At 41.9% G+C, this 19,330-nt stretch overlaps 1 protein-coding gene across 2 annotated transcripts in view; it reads right to left on the reverse strand.

Moving 5' to 3' along the window:
- The window catches only part of sv2 (synaptic vesicle glycoprotein 2), a 71,254-nt gene that overhangs the window by 35,865 nt on the left and 16,059 nt on the right, over positions 1-19,330 (reverse strand). For both annotated transcript variants that reach the window (XM_043680552.1, XM_043680551.1), the window contains exons 5-6: positions 17,489-17,610; positions 11,750-11,913 (exon numbers count right to left, since the gene is read on the reverse strand). In XM_043680552.1, the coding sequence (XP_043536487.1) occupies positions 11,750-11,913; positions 17,489-17,610 (286 nt within the window). The remainder of the gene's footprint in view (positions 1-11,749; positions 11,914-17,488; positions 17,611-19,330) is intronic.

Consider the following 19,330-nt stretch of genomic DNA (forward strand, 5'->3'; position numbering starts at 1 on the left):
AATTTGCTGTCCAATTTACATACAGACTAGACAGTGAATGCACCTTGGAGAAGCTCTGCTGGCTGCCACATCACTGCCACCCTATTCACCGATTACAAGCCCAGAAATATCAGCAGCCATCATCTTCCCAACTGCACTGAATACATAAAACGCAAGAATCAATTTGCACTGATGCAGACTTCTGCAGCATGGCAAATGAAGAACCACTGGCCAAAAAATTTGTGCTTGAATCAAGATGTCGATAGTTATTTTTAAAACGCAAAGTCATTTGCAAATCATTACGTCTCGGCCCATTTTAATCATTCAGCAATTCAATCTTCACAAGGAGTGAAAAATACTTAAAGATATAGTTACTGTTCACTAGATCCCTTTGCTGGACTCCAAACCGCTAGCAGCAGTTTGAATATATTCACCGCAGTTCCAAATAAAATTAACTCTTGGTACAGTTACTCACCAAGGACATTCCTCCTAGGGAGTCACTAGTGAGCATCCCATTTTGATTTGCTGATGGAAAGTGGGTCACTGGTTGACACGCTTTGCCTTCTTGGAGCTAAACTAATGGTAATTTTGTCAAAAGTTTGATTTAGATTCAAATTTTAGATTTAGATTTTATTGTCATGTGTACTCAGTACAGGAGCACAGTGAAAAGTGTATAACGTCGCCCTCTTAGGTACCAAGGTACCTGGGTCCAAAAAAACAAGAGAAAAGAGTGTTAAAAAGTTAAGCATTACTTCATAGAATAAGTAGAAAAATAAAGAAATGAGGTAACAACTAAAATTAAAGTCTTTCATAGATTAAACAAGGAAAATAAGTTCAAAGTTTAACAGTTTTTAACGATTTGGAGATGCCAGTGTTGGACTGGGGTGTACAAAGTTACAGATCACACATTAGGATATAGTCCAACAGGTTTAATTGGAAGCACTAGCTTTCGGAGCGCCGCTCATTCATCAGGTGGTTGTGGAATTTACTCCACAACCACCTGATGAAGGAGCGGCACTCCAAAAGCTAGTGCTTCCAATTAAACCTGTTGGACTATATCCTGGCATTGTGAGATTTGTAAGTTTTTAATGAGTATACCTCGCTCTCTGGGACACCTCAGCTGATTGTTCTGAACACCACAGATACCTTTTAGTTCCATGGAACCAGTGTGACTGGAGTGAGTGGGTCATGTTTAGATCCCCATCTTTCACAAAACCTCACTTGTGAAAGAAATATGTATGACAGTGCACTTGGAGATTAGCACACTACCAAATAAAACTTCTCTGTCCTAGACCTTAATGAGGCCGAGGTTTGAAAATGATGACCAGTTTTGCTCCCCTGCGATGGGATAGGAATTTTCATAAAAGCTGCAACTTGAGAGAGCACAAGGTCAACTGCTAGTTTAAAATACCTCACCGAGAGGTTGCGAAAAGTGCAATAACGGTGCTGTGGAGAGCTCTTGTGTTGTTGAGACAGAATAAGAGAAGCTGTAATGTATACCCTGTCAGGCTCTGATTTAACTTAAAGCGCTTGACTCCAACATTAAGCAATCTGAAGCAGGAGAGATTTCATTGTTCAACATCAATATCCCTCATCTTGACCACAGTAAATACAAAGGGGAAATAATAACATGATGATGTTATTATGGCAGGATGATGGCTCAGTGGTTAGCACCTGAGACCCGGGTTCGATTCCAAACTCCGGCAACTGTCTGTGTGGAGTTTGCACATTCTCCCCGAGTGCTCTGGTTTCCTCCCACAGTCCAAAGATGTGCAAGTGGATGAATTGGCCATGCTAAATTGCCCTTAGTGTCCAGGGACGTGTAGGTTAGGTGCAATAGCCACAGAAAATGCAGGGTTACAAGGATAGAGTAGGGGGATGGATTTGGGTGGGATGCTATTCGGGGGGTCAGTGTAAACTTGTTGGGCTGAATAGCCTGTTCTTGCACCGTGGGGATTCTATTAATATTATAAGTTTACAGTTGCTATATTAATGTTTAAAATGTTGAACAGTTTTCCTCATTTCCATCCCCCAAACTTACCTGCAAATGTTTTTCTAGTTTCAATACCACATATTGTTCACACTTTGAAAAAATCTGAATCCCAGTAATTATTCTTAATCTATTTTCCTGGATGTACATGTGTGATCACGTGATTCAGCTTCACATTCACCATCGGTGTTTACTGCCAATTCTCACTTTCTTCCAGCAAATTTTACGTTCTGTGTTCCTATACAGAAGGGAACAGCTACACTGAGAGAATGTGCATAGAGCTTTTAAACAAAAATCATTGTCTACAAGTTTGCTTCATTTCACCTTGAAGATTACAGAGCAATCGAATGGAGGTATTTATGATGATTAAAGGAGTCAAAGTGGTGGATACAGAAAAATTATTTTACCATGTGGACACCAAAACAAGGTTGCAAAACTTTAAAATCTGAGTTTGACAAATCCGGGAAGAGTCAGGAAATGGGGCTGAAACAAATCTATAAAGACAACAATAGAAATTGATGAATCATACAGGAATCCTTAGTTTTACAGAGGCATAGGGTGAAGAAGAAAGGAAATGTTGCAAAGCCCTCATAAATTATTAGTTAGCCCTGAACCACAGTAGTGTACCCAATTCTGTAAACTACACTTTAGGATGGGTGCCCAGCTCTTGGACAGGATGCAGAGATTTGTTTCAACAATGCCAGGTATGCGGCACTTCAGTTTTGGGAGAAGCTGCGATTCTTTCACTTAGAGTTCAGCAAATTAAAGATAGACTTATTCAAACTGTTTAAAATCATGAGGGCTTTCAAGGAGTTGAGGGGGTGAAGCTGTTTCACTGGCAGGGTTCTGGGAATCGGTTCAGGTAGTTCTCCCATAACACGTGTTTATTAAACCTGATTTGTCTGTAACCCGAGTTGCGAATTGCTGACTATTTTTAATAAAGCGAATTCATGTTCGCTGTTACGCGAGTCTCATCCTCCGACGCGGAGGATCAGACTCCGCGTCGGCATCACGTGATCAGTTGGCTCATGCACTCTCTCACGAACAGCTTTGTGAAAGGTATTGTGAAATGTTTATGCTAGTGGACTTGGAAAAGCATTGTGAAAATGTCTCTACAGCCTGAGGATAAAAAGCTGGGAGCAATCTGTTAATTTAAAAACTTAGAGTTGAGATAAGATTGAAATTTCACTGGAATTGACTAACAGTAGAACATCAATGTTGAGGTGCAGTTTGAAACTTGGCTTTGTTGTTTGTATTAAGAGCGTTGTTTCTCTTATTTTTGTTTAAGGTCTTAAAAAATATCTGCACACTTGTGTGAATCTGTTTCAGTGTCTAATCACTGTGGTAACCAACTACAAAAAAAACCAGTACAGGGAGTTGGACATGATCAGTCAGCTCAGGGTGAGGGAAAGGAAGGTGGGTGGCACACTGTTACTTTTGGAGCTTGTGTAGAGATGTCATGAGAGGGTGAGTAGGCTGTGCAGAAGAGATTCAGGATTAGTCAGGGTCAGATGTTAGCAAGAGTGATTGGGGAAGATGTTGCAAGAAGTGATGGGTACAGTACCAGGAATAGAGCAAGTGTGAGGTAGCAACGAGAAGATGGTGGCACTTTCACTGGCAGAGTGGGGAAGATCATTGTTCTTCTTCCTACATTCTGTGCATTCCTTCAGATGGTTGAGGCTGCACTGGTCTGGATGGTAATCTGGTCCAGGTTGGTGTGGTTGGAGTCGAATGGCATCCTCTGTTGGCCTGGGAGAAAGGACATCCTGCCTCTACATCACCCCATCCCCATCAGCAGCATCTCCATGTCCCTGCCCATAAAGAGAGACACCAATTTTCTATTGTCTGTCACATCCAGGGCCAATGTCAGGAACCATGCAGGGCAGTTCCAGACTGAAAGCTGTTGTCTGGGTTGCACAATGTCTTTTTAAAGACAGTGCTGTACCATGGATGTTGGTCAATTCTCGGATATCCAGGAAATGGTAAGTTTTGGAAAAGGCACATGGTATAATGGTGTTGGAATGTGAGAGGGGGCACCAAAGAGTGGGGTAGGTAATAAATCAGGTGGGTTTGCAAAATAAGGTGATAGACGTCCCCAAGCATCATAATGTGAAACCCTCTGAGAAACTTGACAAAACTGACACTGAGCAAAAGAAATTAAGATTCAGTCCTTGATCCATCAAGGCAGGTTTCATGCTGAGATCTGACTTGTGCAGTGTTACCTTGGATGGGATCAGAAGACTGGCTAGAATGGTATAGATGCCATTCGAGAGTAATCAGTTGATGATTCTGATTATCACAGTACCATACAACAGGTCAGTTACAACAGGTCAAAATTTACTTAGTTTGTGCTATTGTTTGTGATAGCCTAACTACTATTCTTGTTTCGATGTTTACTGGTATTTTTGATAGATTGCCCCAACCCTGTTTTTGCCATCGGCCCCATTAATGATATTGCATGAGTTTCTATAAATTGGCGTCACACAGGAATACATCTATGGAGTTATCGGAGAACTACCTGAACAAAGAAATAAGTATAGGTACACAATCCTTGATACAAAACCCTCATGACCAGCTGGTTTTCCGAATTCTTAATTTTCCAGATTTTGGAATAAACAACAGTTTAATGGTAAAGTTTTTAAAATGTTACCAAACAGCAGATGCATCTGTGAGTACCAAGAGTGCTGAGACAGAATTGATGCCTGCCAGTGCTGGACCACATTGCCATGTCACACCTGAGTGAAGTGGGTCGAGTGGGTGTGGAGATGGGTTAACTATTGGCATGCCAAACAACCTTGCTATGGAGAAAAACACTTCACCAAATAAAACTTCGGATTTCGGAGCTTTACGAATTTTGGGATTTCGGATCAAGGATTGTGTACCTGTACTGGGATTACTGGCAAAAAAAGTACAGAAAAGTGGTGAGATTTTTTTTGGTAACCTAAGTTGTGAAGATCTGGACAGACTGCCTGAAAGGGTAGTGGAAACCAATTCAACAGTACTTTCAAGCAATATTTAGATATGTCCTTGAAAAGGAAAAATTCACAAAGCTATGGACAGAGGAATGGTGGCATTTGGATAGTCTTTTTTTTTAAAAAAGAGATAGCACAGTCACATTGGATCAATGGCCTCCTTTAATGTTGCATGATTCAATAAATAGAATATTCAGGTCAGACATCCAGAACAAATTTGAACATACATAAACAAATTTGTGCTGATCATAGAAACAGCAATGAATTCCCTACTTTAACAAGTTACTCATGTTTAGGAACCAGTTTCGTTTTTATGACATGTCTATTGTATCTGTGGTAAAGGCCCTCTAACTTCAAATAAAAGCGTGAGAGAAAGGTCACATCAGAGAGGCTGATGTGTATCTGAAAGAACAAAATACAAGGTCTAATATTCACACTGAGCAGATTGATTCATTGTGCAGGAGCTGACTGCTGTAATTCATCTCATATCCTTACTTTGATAATGTATTCCACACCAACAGCTTTCAATATCGAAGATAAAACAGCAAGGTCAAGTGAACACCACAGACTCTCAAGTAGCATACCATCCTGACTTGGATACAATATTCTTTCCTTCATAGTTACCATGAAAACAAATTTTAATGTAGAGTTTTTAGTGCAATGAAACATTCTAAGGTACTTCACAGAAGCATTATAACGTAAAGTATGATACCAAGCAACAGGAAGGAATATGAAGTCAGACAGCTAAAAATTTATTCAAAGAGATTTTAGAGCTCCTTAAAAAAAAGGGAAGAATAGGGAGTGAATTCTACACCTTAGGGTCTTGGCAACTGAAGGTTGCAAATAACAACTATGCAGCAATTAACATCAGCAATGCAACAGAGGCCAGAATTAGAGGTCTGCTTATATATTAGAGGTCGATAGGGCTAAGGAGATTACAAAGGAAGGGAGGGGTCAGCCACAGAGGATTTGAAAACAAGCCAAGAATTTCTCGAATGCAATGGAAATCAGCAAGCGCACAGGTTAGGAAAACAGGATTTGTTGCAAGACCATGGGCAGCAGAGTTTTAGATAACCAATTATAGAGTAGAATGTGGGAGACCAACCAGAATTGTGCTGAAATAGTCCAGTCTAGGGATAACAAAAACACAAATGAGGATTTCAGCAAGAGATGGGCTGAGACAGGGGAGAAGTTGGATCATGCTGCAGAGGTGAAGATGAGCAATCTTAATGTTGGCAGGAATATAAGATGAGAAGCTTAGCTTGGGATCAAGTGTGACACAAAGGCTGCAAACAGCCCAGTTTATTCTCAGACCACTGCCAGGGAGAGGAATGCAGTTGGTAGCTCAGAAACAGATTTGGAGCAGGGAGCATAATCAATAGTTTCAGTCTTCCCGTGAAGTAGATTGTAAGACCATAAGGCCATAAGATATAGGAACAAGATTAGGCCATTTGGCCCATTGAGCCTGCTCCAACTAAACATTTTTGGGGTGACAAGACTACTCTTTTTTGAGGTATTTTAGCTATTGGAGGTGATTTCCTCGAATTTCAGGAGCAGCAATTACTGGTTTATGCTGTTGCATTGTTTTGGAACTTTGGAGAAAAGACAAGTCAAAACAACAGCACTTTTAAAAGGGAAAGGGACAGACAAAGGCAGCACGTGGTCAGGTCAGTGCAAGAGAGAGCGAGAGAGAGCGAGAGAAACCCACACTGCTCCCTGACACAGCAGTGAACCTCCGCAGTTACTGCCTTTGCTGATGAATTCATTTATCACGGCATATCGGAGTGCATCTAGGAAAGTTAACAGTGAAATTCACAACGGATCTTGAAGGAACCTGTTTGGGAGAGGTCACAGCACAGAAAAAGATAAGTAAATAGTTTGAAGGATAGCCTTGCTGTAAATCTACAATAGTGAATAGAGTGGGTTCTTTCTTGATTATATGTTTTATTGAGATATGTCTCTTGATTAAACTAAAAATATAAGCCATAAGTATTAAGTCAGCTGAGAGCAGTGTTTTATAGAGGAATAAGACTGTGCTATTTTCTGGATCTGCAGTTTGGAAGAAGCAAAAATGGCCTTTAGAAGAGTGATATACTCTTCTTGTCAGATGTGGGAGTTTAGGGAGAGTTTACATGTAACTGAGGATAATATCTGCAATAAGTGCCATTGGTTGCATATCCTATCTGATCGAATGGATCGGTTAGAGCGACAGTTCGAGGCAGTGAGGAATTTACAAGAGCAAGGGAGTGTGATGGATGGCAGTTACAGGAAGGGAGAAAAGTTGCAGATTATGTCACAAAAATGAGTTAACTCCAGGAAAGGTAAGTGAAGTAGGCAGGTAGTGCAGGAGTCTTCTGTGGCTATCCCCATTTCAAACAAGTATGCTGTTTTGGAAAATGTAGGGAGTGATGGATTCTAAGGGGAATGTTGCACAAACAGCCATGTTCCTGGTTTTAAGACTGGCTTTAATGCAATGAGGGATATGTCAGGATCCAAGAGATCAATTGTGTTAGGGGACTCTCTAGTCCAAGGCACACACAGACGTCTCTGTGGCCAGCAGCTAAAAATCAGAATGGTGCATTGCCTTCCTGGTGCCAGGATGAAAGATGTTTCAGAGAGGGTGCAGAATGTTGTCAAAGGGGAGAAAGCCCAGCAGTAGGATATTGTACACATTGGAATCTATGACATAAGAAGGCAAAAGGATGAGATTCTGAAGGGAGAATATAGAGAGTTAGGCAGGAATTTAAAGAGGACGTCCTCGAAGATAGTAATATCTGGATTACTCTCAGTGCTACAAGCTCGTGAGGACAGGAATAGAAGGATACAGCAGCTGAATGCATGGCTGAGGAGCTGGTGTATGGGAGAAGGATTCACATTCTTGGATTATTGGAATCTCTTCTGGGGTAGAAGTGACCTGTACAAGAAGGATGGAATGCACCTGAATTGGAAGGGGACTAACGTACTGGCAGGGAGATTTGCTAGAATTTCGCGGGAGGATTTAAACTAGTAATGTGGGGTGAGGGGTGGGGGCGAAGGAATCCAGGTAAATATTGAGGAAAGAGATCAATCTGAGACTGGTACAGTTGAGAAAAGAAGCTAGTCAAACAGTCAGGGCAGGCAGGGACAAAGCAGAGAACAAGGGAGGACTAATAAATTAAACTGCATTTATTTCAATGCAAGAGGCCTAACAGGGAAGTCAGATGAACTTAGGGCATGGTTAGGAACATGGGACTGGGATATCATAACAATTACAGAAACATAGCCCAGAGATGGACAGGACTGGCAGTTTAATGTTCCAGGATACAAATGCGACAGAAAGGACAGAAAGGGAGGGAAGAAAGGAAGGGGAGTGGTGTTTTTGATAAGGGATAGCAATATGTACTGAGGGAGGATATTCCTGAAAATACATTCAGAGAAGTTATTGGGATGGAACTGAGAAATAAGAAAGGGCTGATCACCTTATTGCGATTTTATCATAGAACCCCCCTAATAGTCAACAGGAAATTGAGAAACAAATTTATAAGGAGATCTCAGTTATCTGTAATAATAGGGTGGTTACGGTAGGGAATTTTAACTTTCCAAACATAGACTTGGACTGCCATAGTGTTAAGGGTTTAGATGGAGAGGAATTTGTTAAGTGTTTACAAGAAAGTTTTCTGAGTCAGTATGTGGATGTACCTACCAGAGAAGGTGCAAAGCCTGACCTACTCTTGGGAAATAAGGTAGGACAGGTGACAGGTGTCAGTGGCGGAGCATTTTGGGGCCAGCGAGCAAAACTCTATTAGTTTTAAAGTGGTGATGGAAAAGGATAGCCAGATCTAAAAATTGAAGTTCTAAATTGGAGGAAGGCCAATTTTGACAGTATTAGGCAAGAACTTTCAAAAGCTGATTGGGGGCAGATGTTCACAGGTAAAGGGACGGCTGGAAAATGGGAAGCCTTCAGAAATGAGATAACCAGACTCTACAGACAGCGTATTCCTGTTCGAATGAAAGGAAAGGCTGGTAGGTATAGGGAATGCTGGATGACCAGAGAAATTAAGGGTTTGGTTAAGAACAAGGAGGAAGCATCTGTCAGGTACAGACAACAGCAATCGAGTCAATCTTTAGAAGAATGTAAAGGAAGTAGGAGTGTACTTAAGAGGGAAATCAGGAGGGCAAAAAGGAGACATGAGATCACTTCAGCAAATAGTGTTAAGGAGAATCCAAAATGTTTTTACAAATACATTAAGGACAAAAGGGTAACTAGGGAGAGAATAGGGCCCCTCAAAGTGGTTTTTGTTTGGAGTTGCAGGAAATGGGGGAAGATACTAAACGAGTATTTTGCATCAGTGTTTACTGTGGAGAAGGACAACGTCCATATTACAGATGTCAAAGTACGGGATGTCTTGAAACGCACAAAAGCGGATACATCCCCAGGACCTGATCAGGTGCACCCTAGAACTCTGTGGGAAGCTAGAGAAGTGATTGCTGGGCCTCTCGCTGAGATATTTGAATCATCTTTAGTCACAAATGAGGTGCCGGAAAACTGGAGGTGGGAAAACTTGATGCCACTATTTAAGAAAAATGGTTAGGACAAGCCAGGGAACAATACACCAGTGAGCGTGACGTCAGTGGCGGACAGGTTATTGGAGGGAATCCTGAGGGACAGGATGTACATGTATTTGGAAAGGCAAGGACTGATTAGGGATAGTCAACATGGCTTTGTGCGTGGGAAATTGTGTCTCACGGACTTGATTGGGTTTTTTGAAGAAGTACCAAAGAGGATTGATGAGCGCAGAGTGGTAGATGTGATCTATATGGACTTCAGTAAGGTATTCGACAAGGTTCCGCATGGAAGACTGGTTAGCAAGGTTAAATCTCATGGAAGACAGGGAGAACTAGCCACTTGGATTTAAACTGGCTTGAAGGTAGAAGACAGAGGGAGATGGTGGAGGGCTGTTTTTCAGACGGGAGGTCTGTGACCAGTAGAGTGCCACAAGGATCGGTGCCAGGTCCACTACTTTTCATCATTTATATATGATTTGGACATGAGCATAAGAGGTACAGTTAGTAAGTTGGCAGATGACACCAAAATTGGAGGTGTAGTGGACAGCAAAGAAGGTTACCTCGGATTACAACAGGATCTTGATCAGATGAGTCAATGGGCTGAGGAGTGGCAGATGGAGTTTAGTTTAGATAAATGCGAGTTGCTGCATTTTGGGAAAGCTTCATGGTAAGGTCTTAGGAAGTATTGCTAAACAAAGAGACCTTGGAGTGCAGGTTCATAGCTCCTTGAAAGTGGAGTCGCAGGTAGATAGGAGAGTGAAGGCGGCGTTTGGTATGCTTTCCTTTGTTGGTCAGAGTATTGAGTACAGGAGTTGGGAGGTCATGTTGCGGCTGTACAAGAGATTGGTTAGGCCACTTTTGGACTTTCGTGTGCAATTCTGGTCTCCTTCCTATTGCAAGGATGTCGTAAAACTTGAAAGGGTTCAGAAAAGATTGACAAGGATGTTGCCAGGTTTGGAGGTTTTGAGTTATAGGGAGAGGTTGAATAGGCTAGGACTGTTTTCCCTGGAGTGTCGGAGCCTGACATTATAGAGACTTATAAAATGTTGAGGGGCATGAATAGGGTAAATAGACAAGGTCTTTTCCCTGGAGTGGGGACTCCAAATGAGAGTGTATAGATTCAGGGTGAGAGGGGAAAAGATATAAAAGAGACCTACGGGGCAATTTTTTCACACAGAGTGTGGTGCGTGTATGGAATGAGATGCCAGAGGAAGTGATGGAGACTGGTACAATTGCAACATTTAAAAGGCATCTGGATGGGTATATGAATAGGAAGGGTTTGGAGGGATACAGGGCAGGCGGTAGCAAGTGGGACTAGATTCGGTTGGGATCTAGTGGTCGGCATGGACGAGTTGGACCGAAAGGTCTGTTTCCATGCTATACATCTCTTTGACTCTTTTTGATCATGGCTGATATGTTTCTCAATCCCAGTCTCCTGCCTTCCCCCTGTAACCCTTCATCCCCTTACCAATCAAGAACCACTATCTCTGTCTTAGATACACTCAATGACTTGGCTTCCACAGCCCTCTGCCGTAATGAATTCCACAGATTCATTCTTCTGCCTGAAGAAATTCCTCCTCATCTCAGTTTTGCAGGGTTGTCCCATCATTCAGAGGCTACGTCCTTGGGTCCTAGTCTCTCCTCCTAGTGGAAATGTTTTCTCCACATCGACTCTATCCAGGCCTCTCAGTAAGTTTCAATGAGATCGCCCCTACACTCCTAAACTCAACCAAGTACAGACCCAGCAACCTCAACTACCCCTGATATGACAAATCCATCGTTCCCAGAATCAGCAACATCGGTGTGGGAGCACCTTGACAACATGTACTGCAGTGGCTTATGAACAAGTTCCACCACTGCCTTCTCAGAGAAACGGACCCAGCCATGTCAGTGTTGCCCACATCCCAAGAATCGACAGAAAGGATGGATCGGTCCAAACAGTCAACCATTAATTTTACCATGGTTTTACACTAACTGTTGAAAACTAAGACCAAGAGTTCTGGCTTTGCCCATGGTCACTTGATGTGTTGCCTTCATTGTTCTGAAACCTACTGACCACAGCCTGCAACTCCAGAGCTTTAATTAACAACATACCTCCATTTTAAAGCTTCATTAAATAAACACTGGTGTAACGAATAATCAAAAGTCAAGCCAACAGGAAAACAAAGAAACTGTGTAATTACACAGGAGATGGCAGATCCATAATTAAAGTCCCATTCGTGATGGTATACAAACACTGCCAAAGTTTAAGATACAATCTTACCTGCATCAAGTACTTGGGACTCTCGGGCATCCCCATAGCATAGATCAACGCAGAGGTCAGACTGGGTACTGAACACAGCAGCACAAAAAGCCTCCAGCTCTGAAAATGTATAGAACCCAGCTGGAAAGACAATGAAGTCCTGGGGATAACCAGCCAAGCCAGACCTGAGGACAAAGGTTAAAATCACAGTATTAAGTCATGATTCAACTGAAGTATGGTACACTAACACAGTGCTAGGGCTGGACTCCAGACCCATAGCAATGTGGTTGATTCTTAACTGCCCTCTAGGTAGTTAGAGATGGGCAATAAATGCTAGCCTAGCCAGAAATTCCCTCATCCCATGAATGAATAAAAACAAGCACAGAATTAACAGTTTCCAAACATAGTTAAGTGTAGTTTACACAGAGAACTAAAAACACCTTTAATCAAAGCAAACTGTATTTTTAATATTTTTGGTTATGAATTAAACATTCCACACTTTTTTTAAAAAGCAATTCATGCTGCAATTCCACAAGAAATAACTGATTCATTCTGATCATTTGACTATTCTTTCTACCATCTCTACTCCAGTTGGAAAGTTTTCACCTCCAAACAGTTTAAAATCATGGTTCAGTTTGAATGAAAATCTAGGTAGAATTTATCAGCAATAAAGTCATAGAGATGTACAGCACGGAAACAGACCCTTCAGTCCAACCCGTCCATGCCGACCAGATATCCCAACCCAATCTAGTCTCACCTGCCAGCACCCGGCCCATATCCCTTCAAACCCTTCCTATTTATGTACCCATCCAAATGCCTTTTAAATGTTGCAATTGTACCAGCCTCACTTACTTCATCTGGCAGCTCATTCCAAACACATACCACCCTCTGTGTGAAAAAGTTGCCCCGTAGGTCTCTTTTATATCTTTCCCCTCTCACCCTAAACCTATGCCCTCTAGTTATACTTCTCATTGTGATGCTACAATAATATGACAAATTGCACATGTAACAAGTTTAATATTTATCTTCTTTAGCCGTTCCCATCTTTTCTTCCTCTATGTTGAAATTCGCCCATGACTTCACCCTTTTCACATCTCCCCAATTGCCTCCTAGATTTCAGTGCTCCTTCAATTCTGGCCTCTGGGGCATCCCAGATTTACATTTTTTTGACATAAGCATCACTGGCAAAGCATTTGTTCCCAACCTCTTATTGCACTTGAACTAATGGATTGCTCAACCATTTCAGGGAGCAGTTTGGAGTCAAGCACATTGCTGTGGGTCTGGAGTTATGTGTTCAGACCAATTAATAACAACAGACTTCCTTCCCTACATTGTGAACCAGATGGGTTTTTCGGACAACTCATGATATTTCTCATGCTCACCATCACTGAGATATATATTTCAGATCTTTTGGCCAAATTTAAATTATATCACACTGTAAACTTTTGCTTTAAATTCCGTGTCCTATGAGCTTATACACCACAACCACCTGATGAAGGAGCAGCGCTCAGAAAGCTAGTGCTTCCAAATAAACCTGTTGGAGTATAACCTGTTGTTGTGGTGATTTTTAACTTTGTACACCCCAGTCCAACACCAGCTCCTCCAAATCAAATTTAAATTCCGCCAGCTGCCACAGTGGAATTTGAAACTGCAACTTTCCCTCCTACAGAGCATTAGTCTGGGCTTCTGGATTACTACCTGGGCCCCAAGTTCTTGAATTTCTTCCCTAAACCTTTCCACCACCAATTCTACCCACTCTTTGGAGATGTTCCTTAAAGAAAATTACTTCTTTCATGCCACTATTTGTTATCTGTGTTAATATCTGCCTCTGTGACTTTGTGTTAAACATTATCTGATGAAGTTCTTCTGTGAAGCTTTGTAGGCTTTTTACAATCTAAAAGGCTCTATGTGTATACATGTCTCAATGTCATCAGAGCAAAGAGCTATTGTGAACTAATAAGTAGATGCCTGGTTTCTGTGGGGAAAAAAAACCTAGAAGCTGATAGCCTGCGAGAGCCCTGTATCCAGCACAGAGCAGGAATCATCCTGTGCCTGTGTAGCACTGTTTACAGTATAGGAAGTCAACAGCTTTCATGCTTCTGTCAATGAAGTATTAAACATCAATAGACATACAGATTAGCAGAATGGCAAATAAAATGCAATGCACAGGAATCTGAAATGATTTATATTGAAAGGAAGAACATGAGTCAATATAAAATATAGGCCACAATATAAAAAGGGGTGAAAGAGCACGTGCATAAATCATTGAAGATGGCAAAACATGCTGAGAGCAGGTAACAACATACACAGCATCCTGGGCTTCATTGATTGGAACTCAGAATACAAAAGCAAAGAAGTCACATTAAACTTGCGTCAGCGGGCATAATATGTCCTGTTCTAAGCACCAGTTCAGGAAGGCATTAGAGGGGGTAAGATTCACGAGAATGGCTCCAGGGATGTGGAACTTCAAGGAGAAGTCTCAACTTCTCCAATTAGCGTGTGTAACTGAAAAAGGGAAGGCTGAGAGGAGATTTGATAAATGTGCTCAAAATCACGAGGGATCTGGACTGAGTAGATAGAGAGGAATTGTCCCTATTCACAGAAGTTAAGAATGAGAGGCACAGAGTTACGGGAATAGGCGAAAGCAACAGTGACATGAGGCCAAACGTTTTCATACAGCAAGTGGTACAAACCTGGAATCCACTGCCTTATTGTGTGATGGAGACAGATTAAATCAAGGCATTCAAAAAGGAAATAGATTATAAGGAAGGACATTGCAACTTTGGTCAGCCAGCAGAGCTACAACAGGCTGAATGCCCTTCTTCTCTGGTGTAACCATTCTATAATTCCATGATTCATGCTACTTCTCATCAAACGTTGACCTGGGAGAATTCAGTCTGTGCCCAGCACCTCCATTACACTGTCTAACCTCCAAAGCTAAGCTTCTTTGAGTCACACACAAATTTAGATTTCTTTCTTGAAGTGCAGTCAGATTTTAAAATCTACCCTAGTGCAGTCAACTCTTCCTGAGTGGTTTAAAAATGATTTGGAATGATCCATGAGTTAAATCTAGGACTCCCAGACTTGAGTCTGAGAGGCAACTCCCCTAGTGAGCTGTGTTTCCATGATCCTCGGTAACCCCAAATATGCAGCCTGGCACCTCTTACAAACACACCTTCAAGTGGCCTTGATTAAAAACAAATTATAACATGGCATGTGTTCAAATAGGCTGCTTTGAGGAGGATACAGTGGCTAGTACTGTTACCTCACAGTGCCAGGGACCCAGGTTCAATTCCAGGTATGGTGACTATTTGGAGTTTGCACATTCTCTCCATATCTGCAAGGGCTGCAATTGGGTGTTCCAAATTCTTCCCACAGTCCAAAGATGTTCAGGTTAGGTGGATTAGCCACAGTAAAAATGCGGGGTTACAGGATATGGTGGGCTGCTCTTCGAAGGGTTGGTGCATACCTGATGGGCTGAATGACCTCTTTCTTCACTGTAGGGATTCTATGATCTCCATGTCCGTACATTAGATCACCAGTAGATGGCAAAGTCACAGCACAGACTCTGTTATCACTGGATTATAGGCTTTGTGTGTCATCGAGTCATATAGCATACACATGGACTTTTCAACCTACCATGTCTATGCTGACCAACAAACACTGTACTACACTAATCCCGTTTACCAGCACTTGGTCCATAACCTTTCATGCCCTACATTTCAAGTGCTCATGTGGAATGAATGGTGCAGATGGTAAAGACAACTTTACATTATAAATATGTCTCAACAGCTGCATTCCAAGCTAGATATAATTTCTCAAAAATAATTCTTTGACACTTCATAAATCGTACAAAGCTGATAGCTCCTAGTTAGATAGCATAATCCTGCTGCATCTCAACAGCTAGCTCAACTTGTGTGTTAACCTCCATCTTCCCAATGCCAAGATGGTAATATCAACCTTTATTTCTGTTGCATAGCATCCTACAACGAGAAGCAACATCAAAGTGCTTTCCAACTAGCAGAGAAAGATTTAAATCACTGCAGAGTGAGGAGAAGTTGATCCCAGTCATAAATCTGTGAAAGGTTTCACGGTACTACAAATACAAATTCAATAACTTGTGGGGTATAACTTTGCTGAATAAAATGTTAAGATTTAATATGGCACACAGCACAAGCAGGATTAAGAAAGGCTTTTGCATTTGTTAGCAAACGGAACAAAAGAGAGTAGGTAGAAAGGTAGGTTCTGCTGCACAGCAATAAAGGTTGATTCCCACAGGGAAGCAATGAATAGTATTCATTATACTGTAAGAGTAGCAATTCTTTTATGCTTACAATAAAATGGCCACATTTGGAGTATTACATACAGTTCTCGTCACTGCGTTATAGGAAGGATGCAGAAGCTTTGGAAAGGGTTCAGAGGAGACTTACTAGGATGTTGCCTGGTTTGGAGGGAAGGTCTTATGAGGAAAGGCTGAGGGACGTGAGGCTGTTTTCGTTCAAGAGAAGAAGGTTGAGAGATGACGTATTTGAGACATACGAGATAATCAGAGGGTGAGATAGGTTGGACAGTGAGAGCATCTTTCCTTGGATGGTGATGGCTAGCATGAGGGGACATAGCTTTAAACTGAGAGGTGATAGATATAGGACAAATATCAGAGGTAGTTTCTTTACTCAGTAGTAGGGATGTGGAATGCACTGCCTGCAACAGGAATAGACTCAGCAACTTTAAGAGCATTTAAATGGTCATTGGATAGGTATATGGACGAGAATAGAATAGAGTAGGTCAGATGAGCTTCAGATTGGTTCCACAGGTTGGCGCAACATCGAGGGCTGAAGGGTCTGCACTGCGCTGTAATGTTCTATAGTCTAAGACAGGTGATCAATGCAAAATGTTGAAGCTGAAAATCAGGGACAGTGTACTATCGTTCAAGTGGAAGGAAGAAACACCTTAGCAAGAGAGGAGTCCATTAATGATTGGTAGGGCAGCACGGTGGCACAGTGGTGAGAACTGCTGCCTCACAGCACCAGGGACCCAGCCTTGGTTACAGCCTTGGTGACAGTCTGCATGGAGCTTGTATGCTCGCCCCATGTCTGTGGGGTTTCTGCCGGTTAGTCTGGTTTCCTCCCAGACTCCAAAGATATGCAGATTAGGTGAAATGGCCATGTTAAATTGCCCTGTGGTGTCCAGGGATGTGGAGATTCAGTGGATTAGCCACTGGAAATGCAAGGTTACAGGGACAGGATTGGAGGGAGAGGGGGACTGGCTGGAATTCTCTTCAGAGGGTTGGCTGCAGGCTTGATGGGCTGAATGGCCTCTATCTGTACTGTAGGGATTCTATGATTCTATTAATGTTAAGTGCAGGAAACATATCAGAGGGATGGAGACCTGAAAAGCAGAAATATTCCTCATTATACCTCATATTAAATATTATGCAGTTAATCAAGGGGGAAATGAAGAGACTCTTTCTGAGCCGTATGCTTCTGTGACCTACTCTAGATAATTCTGTTTAACATTCACTGGAATTGTCTAAGCAAATGATGTTCCAACATGATAAAAGACCAATTTCCTATGTGGCCACATGGAGTCAGCACCACCATAACGTATTCACATCTTTGGCAATTAGCAGCTCTCTTGCCAAAACTGCCCTAGGAAGCAATATCAGGCACAGAAAGGAAGCCAATTGAACAGAGTTCGACAAGAAGGAGGAGTATAACCCTCCATTTTCTCCTTCACACACAGAAGCACAACTCCACTCACCTGCTGCTAAAATATTTCCTGCCATCCAGAAAGTGGCCAAAGCACTGACCATGCAGCCTCTTTTATTCCGAGGTTGAAATTCCGAAAAATAGGAGAATATGACTGGTATGGAGCCACCAACACTAAAGAAACAATCAATCAATCAGAGTTAAATTATAACAAAGATCCACCACAACAACACAGCATGTTGGCACCATGCAGCAGACCGAGATCAAAGGACACCTATCTCAACTTGCAGTTGCATCAAAAATTATAAATATTTTGGGTCCAATTCAGGAGATCCCATCTTCCAGGTGGAATACTAAACCCAAAGCCCGATTAAACTCTCAGGCAGATGCAAACTATCAGGGCACTATGTTAAACAAGTGGAGTTCATATCAATGTCCCAGCCAATGTTTATCCCTCAGCCAATGTAATTAACAACAAATCACCTGCTCACTTATCAAGTTGCTGCTTGTGGGATCTTGCTATCCACAAAATAATAACTGTGTTGTTGATATGGCAACAGTCACTATGCTTTAAAACTACTTAACTGGCTGTAAAACACTTTTCAATTTCCTGAGTTTGTGAAATGTGCTCAGAAAATGCAACTCTTTCTTGCAGGTATATCACATGGATCCAAACGGGCATGGAAAGTAGGTATAAAGAACGTGATAGAGCAGAAAGCTTATCTTTGAGCATTTCTCAACCCATCGGGGTCATGACGAGCAATTAGGGTTATGATCCCCCTGCAACCAGACTTGTAAGTTCCCTCTCTTCTGTGACAGCAGTGGCAACTGTAGATCAGAGACTTAGACAGGACAGTGCTTACACAATGCAAACACAAGACACAATTCTTCTCTTGATTTATTTGGTGACCCTGTTCTCATAAGTCCCCACTGTTCTCCAAGCTCTAACCACTGTTCTTCAAAGCTTCAACACCCAAACCATTTATAGCTAAAGGATTCTGGGTAATCCAAGTTGGAGTCTGGGAAAAAATTGTAGCTGTAACAGTTGCTCCTTTTTTTTGAGGTATTTTAGATGCTGGAGATGTTTTCCTCGAATTTCAGGAACAGTAATTACTGTTTTATAAGCTGTTGCATTGTTTTGGAACTTTGGGGAAAAAGATCAAAACAATGGCACTTTTAAAAGGAGGAAGAGAACAAAGATAGAGACAAAGGTGGGTGGATGAGTGAGTGAGTGGGTGAGTGGGGGGGCAGAGGCGGAGTGAAAGAGAGAGAGAGAGCACGCGCAAGCGAGCACAGCTATTGCCTTTGCTGTTTGAGTTCAAGTATTTGTAGACATCGGAGTGTGTCTAAGAATAATGAACAAACAGCAAATTTCACAGCTGACCTTGGAGGAGCCTGTGGGGGAGAGTTCTCAGCACAGGAGCAGATAAATGCAAGGTTTTTAAGTGTAAACTTGCTGTCTTTTTTCAATAGTGAGCAGAGTGGGTTCTTCTTGGTTATATCTTTCTATTGAGATCTGTCTCTTGATTAAAATTTAAAAATATAAAACATTGGTACTAAGTTAGCCTGGAACAGTGTTTTTTAGAGCAGTAATACTGTGCTATTTTCTGTAGATTGTTAAGCTTCAAAGATGGCCTTTAGTAGAGTGATGTGCTCTTCCTGTTGGATGTCGGAGATTAGGGAGAATTTCCATGTTACTGATGATTTGGTCTGCAGGGAGTGTTTTTGGTTGCAAATCCTCTTCAGTCGCATTGATTGGTTGCAGCAGCAGTTAGAGGCAATGAGGAATTTACAGGAGCTAGGGGATGTGATGGATGGCAGTGATAGGAAGGGGGAAAAATTGCAGATACAGTCAAGTAGATGAGTTACCACCAGGAAGGTAGGAGAGGGAGGC

This window comes from Chiloscyllium plagiosum, chromosome 40 (assembly GCF_004010195.1).
Source record: "Chiloscyllium plagiosum isolate BGI_BamShark_2017 chromosome 40, ASM401019v2, whole genome shotgun sequence".
NCBI lineage: Eukaryota > Metazoa > Chordata > Chondrichthyes > Orectolobiformes > Hemiscylliidae > Chiloscyllium > Chiloscyllium plagiosum.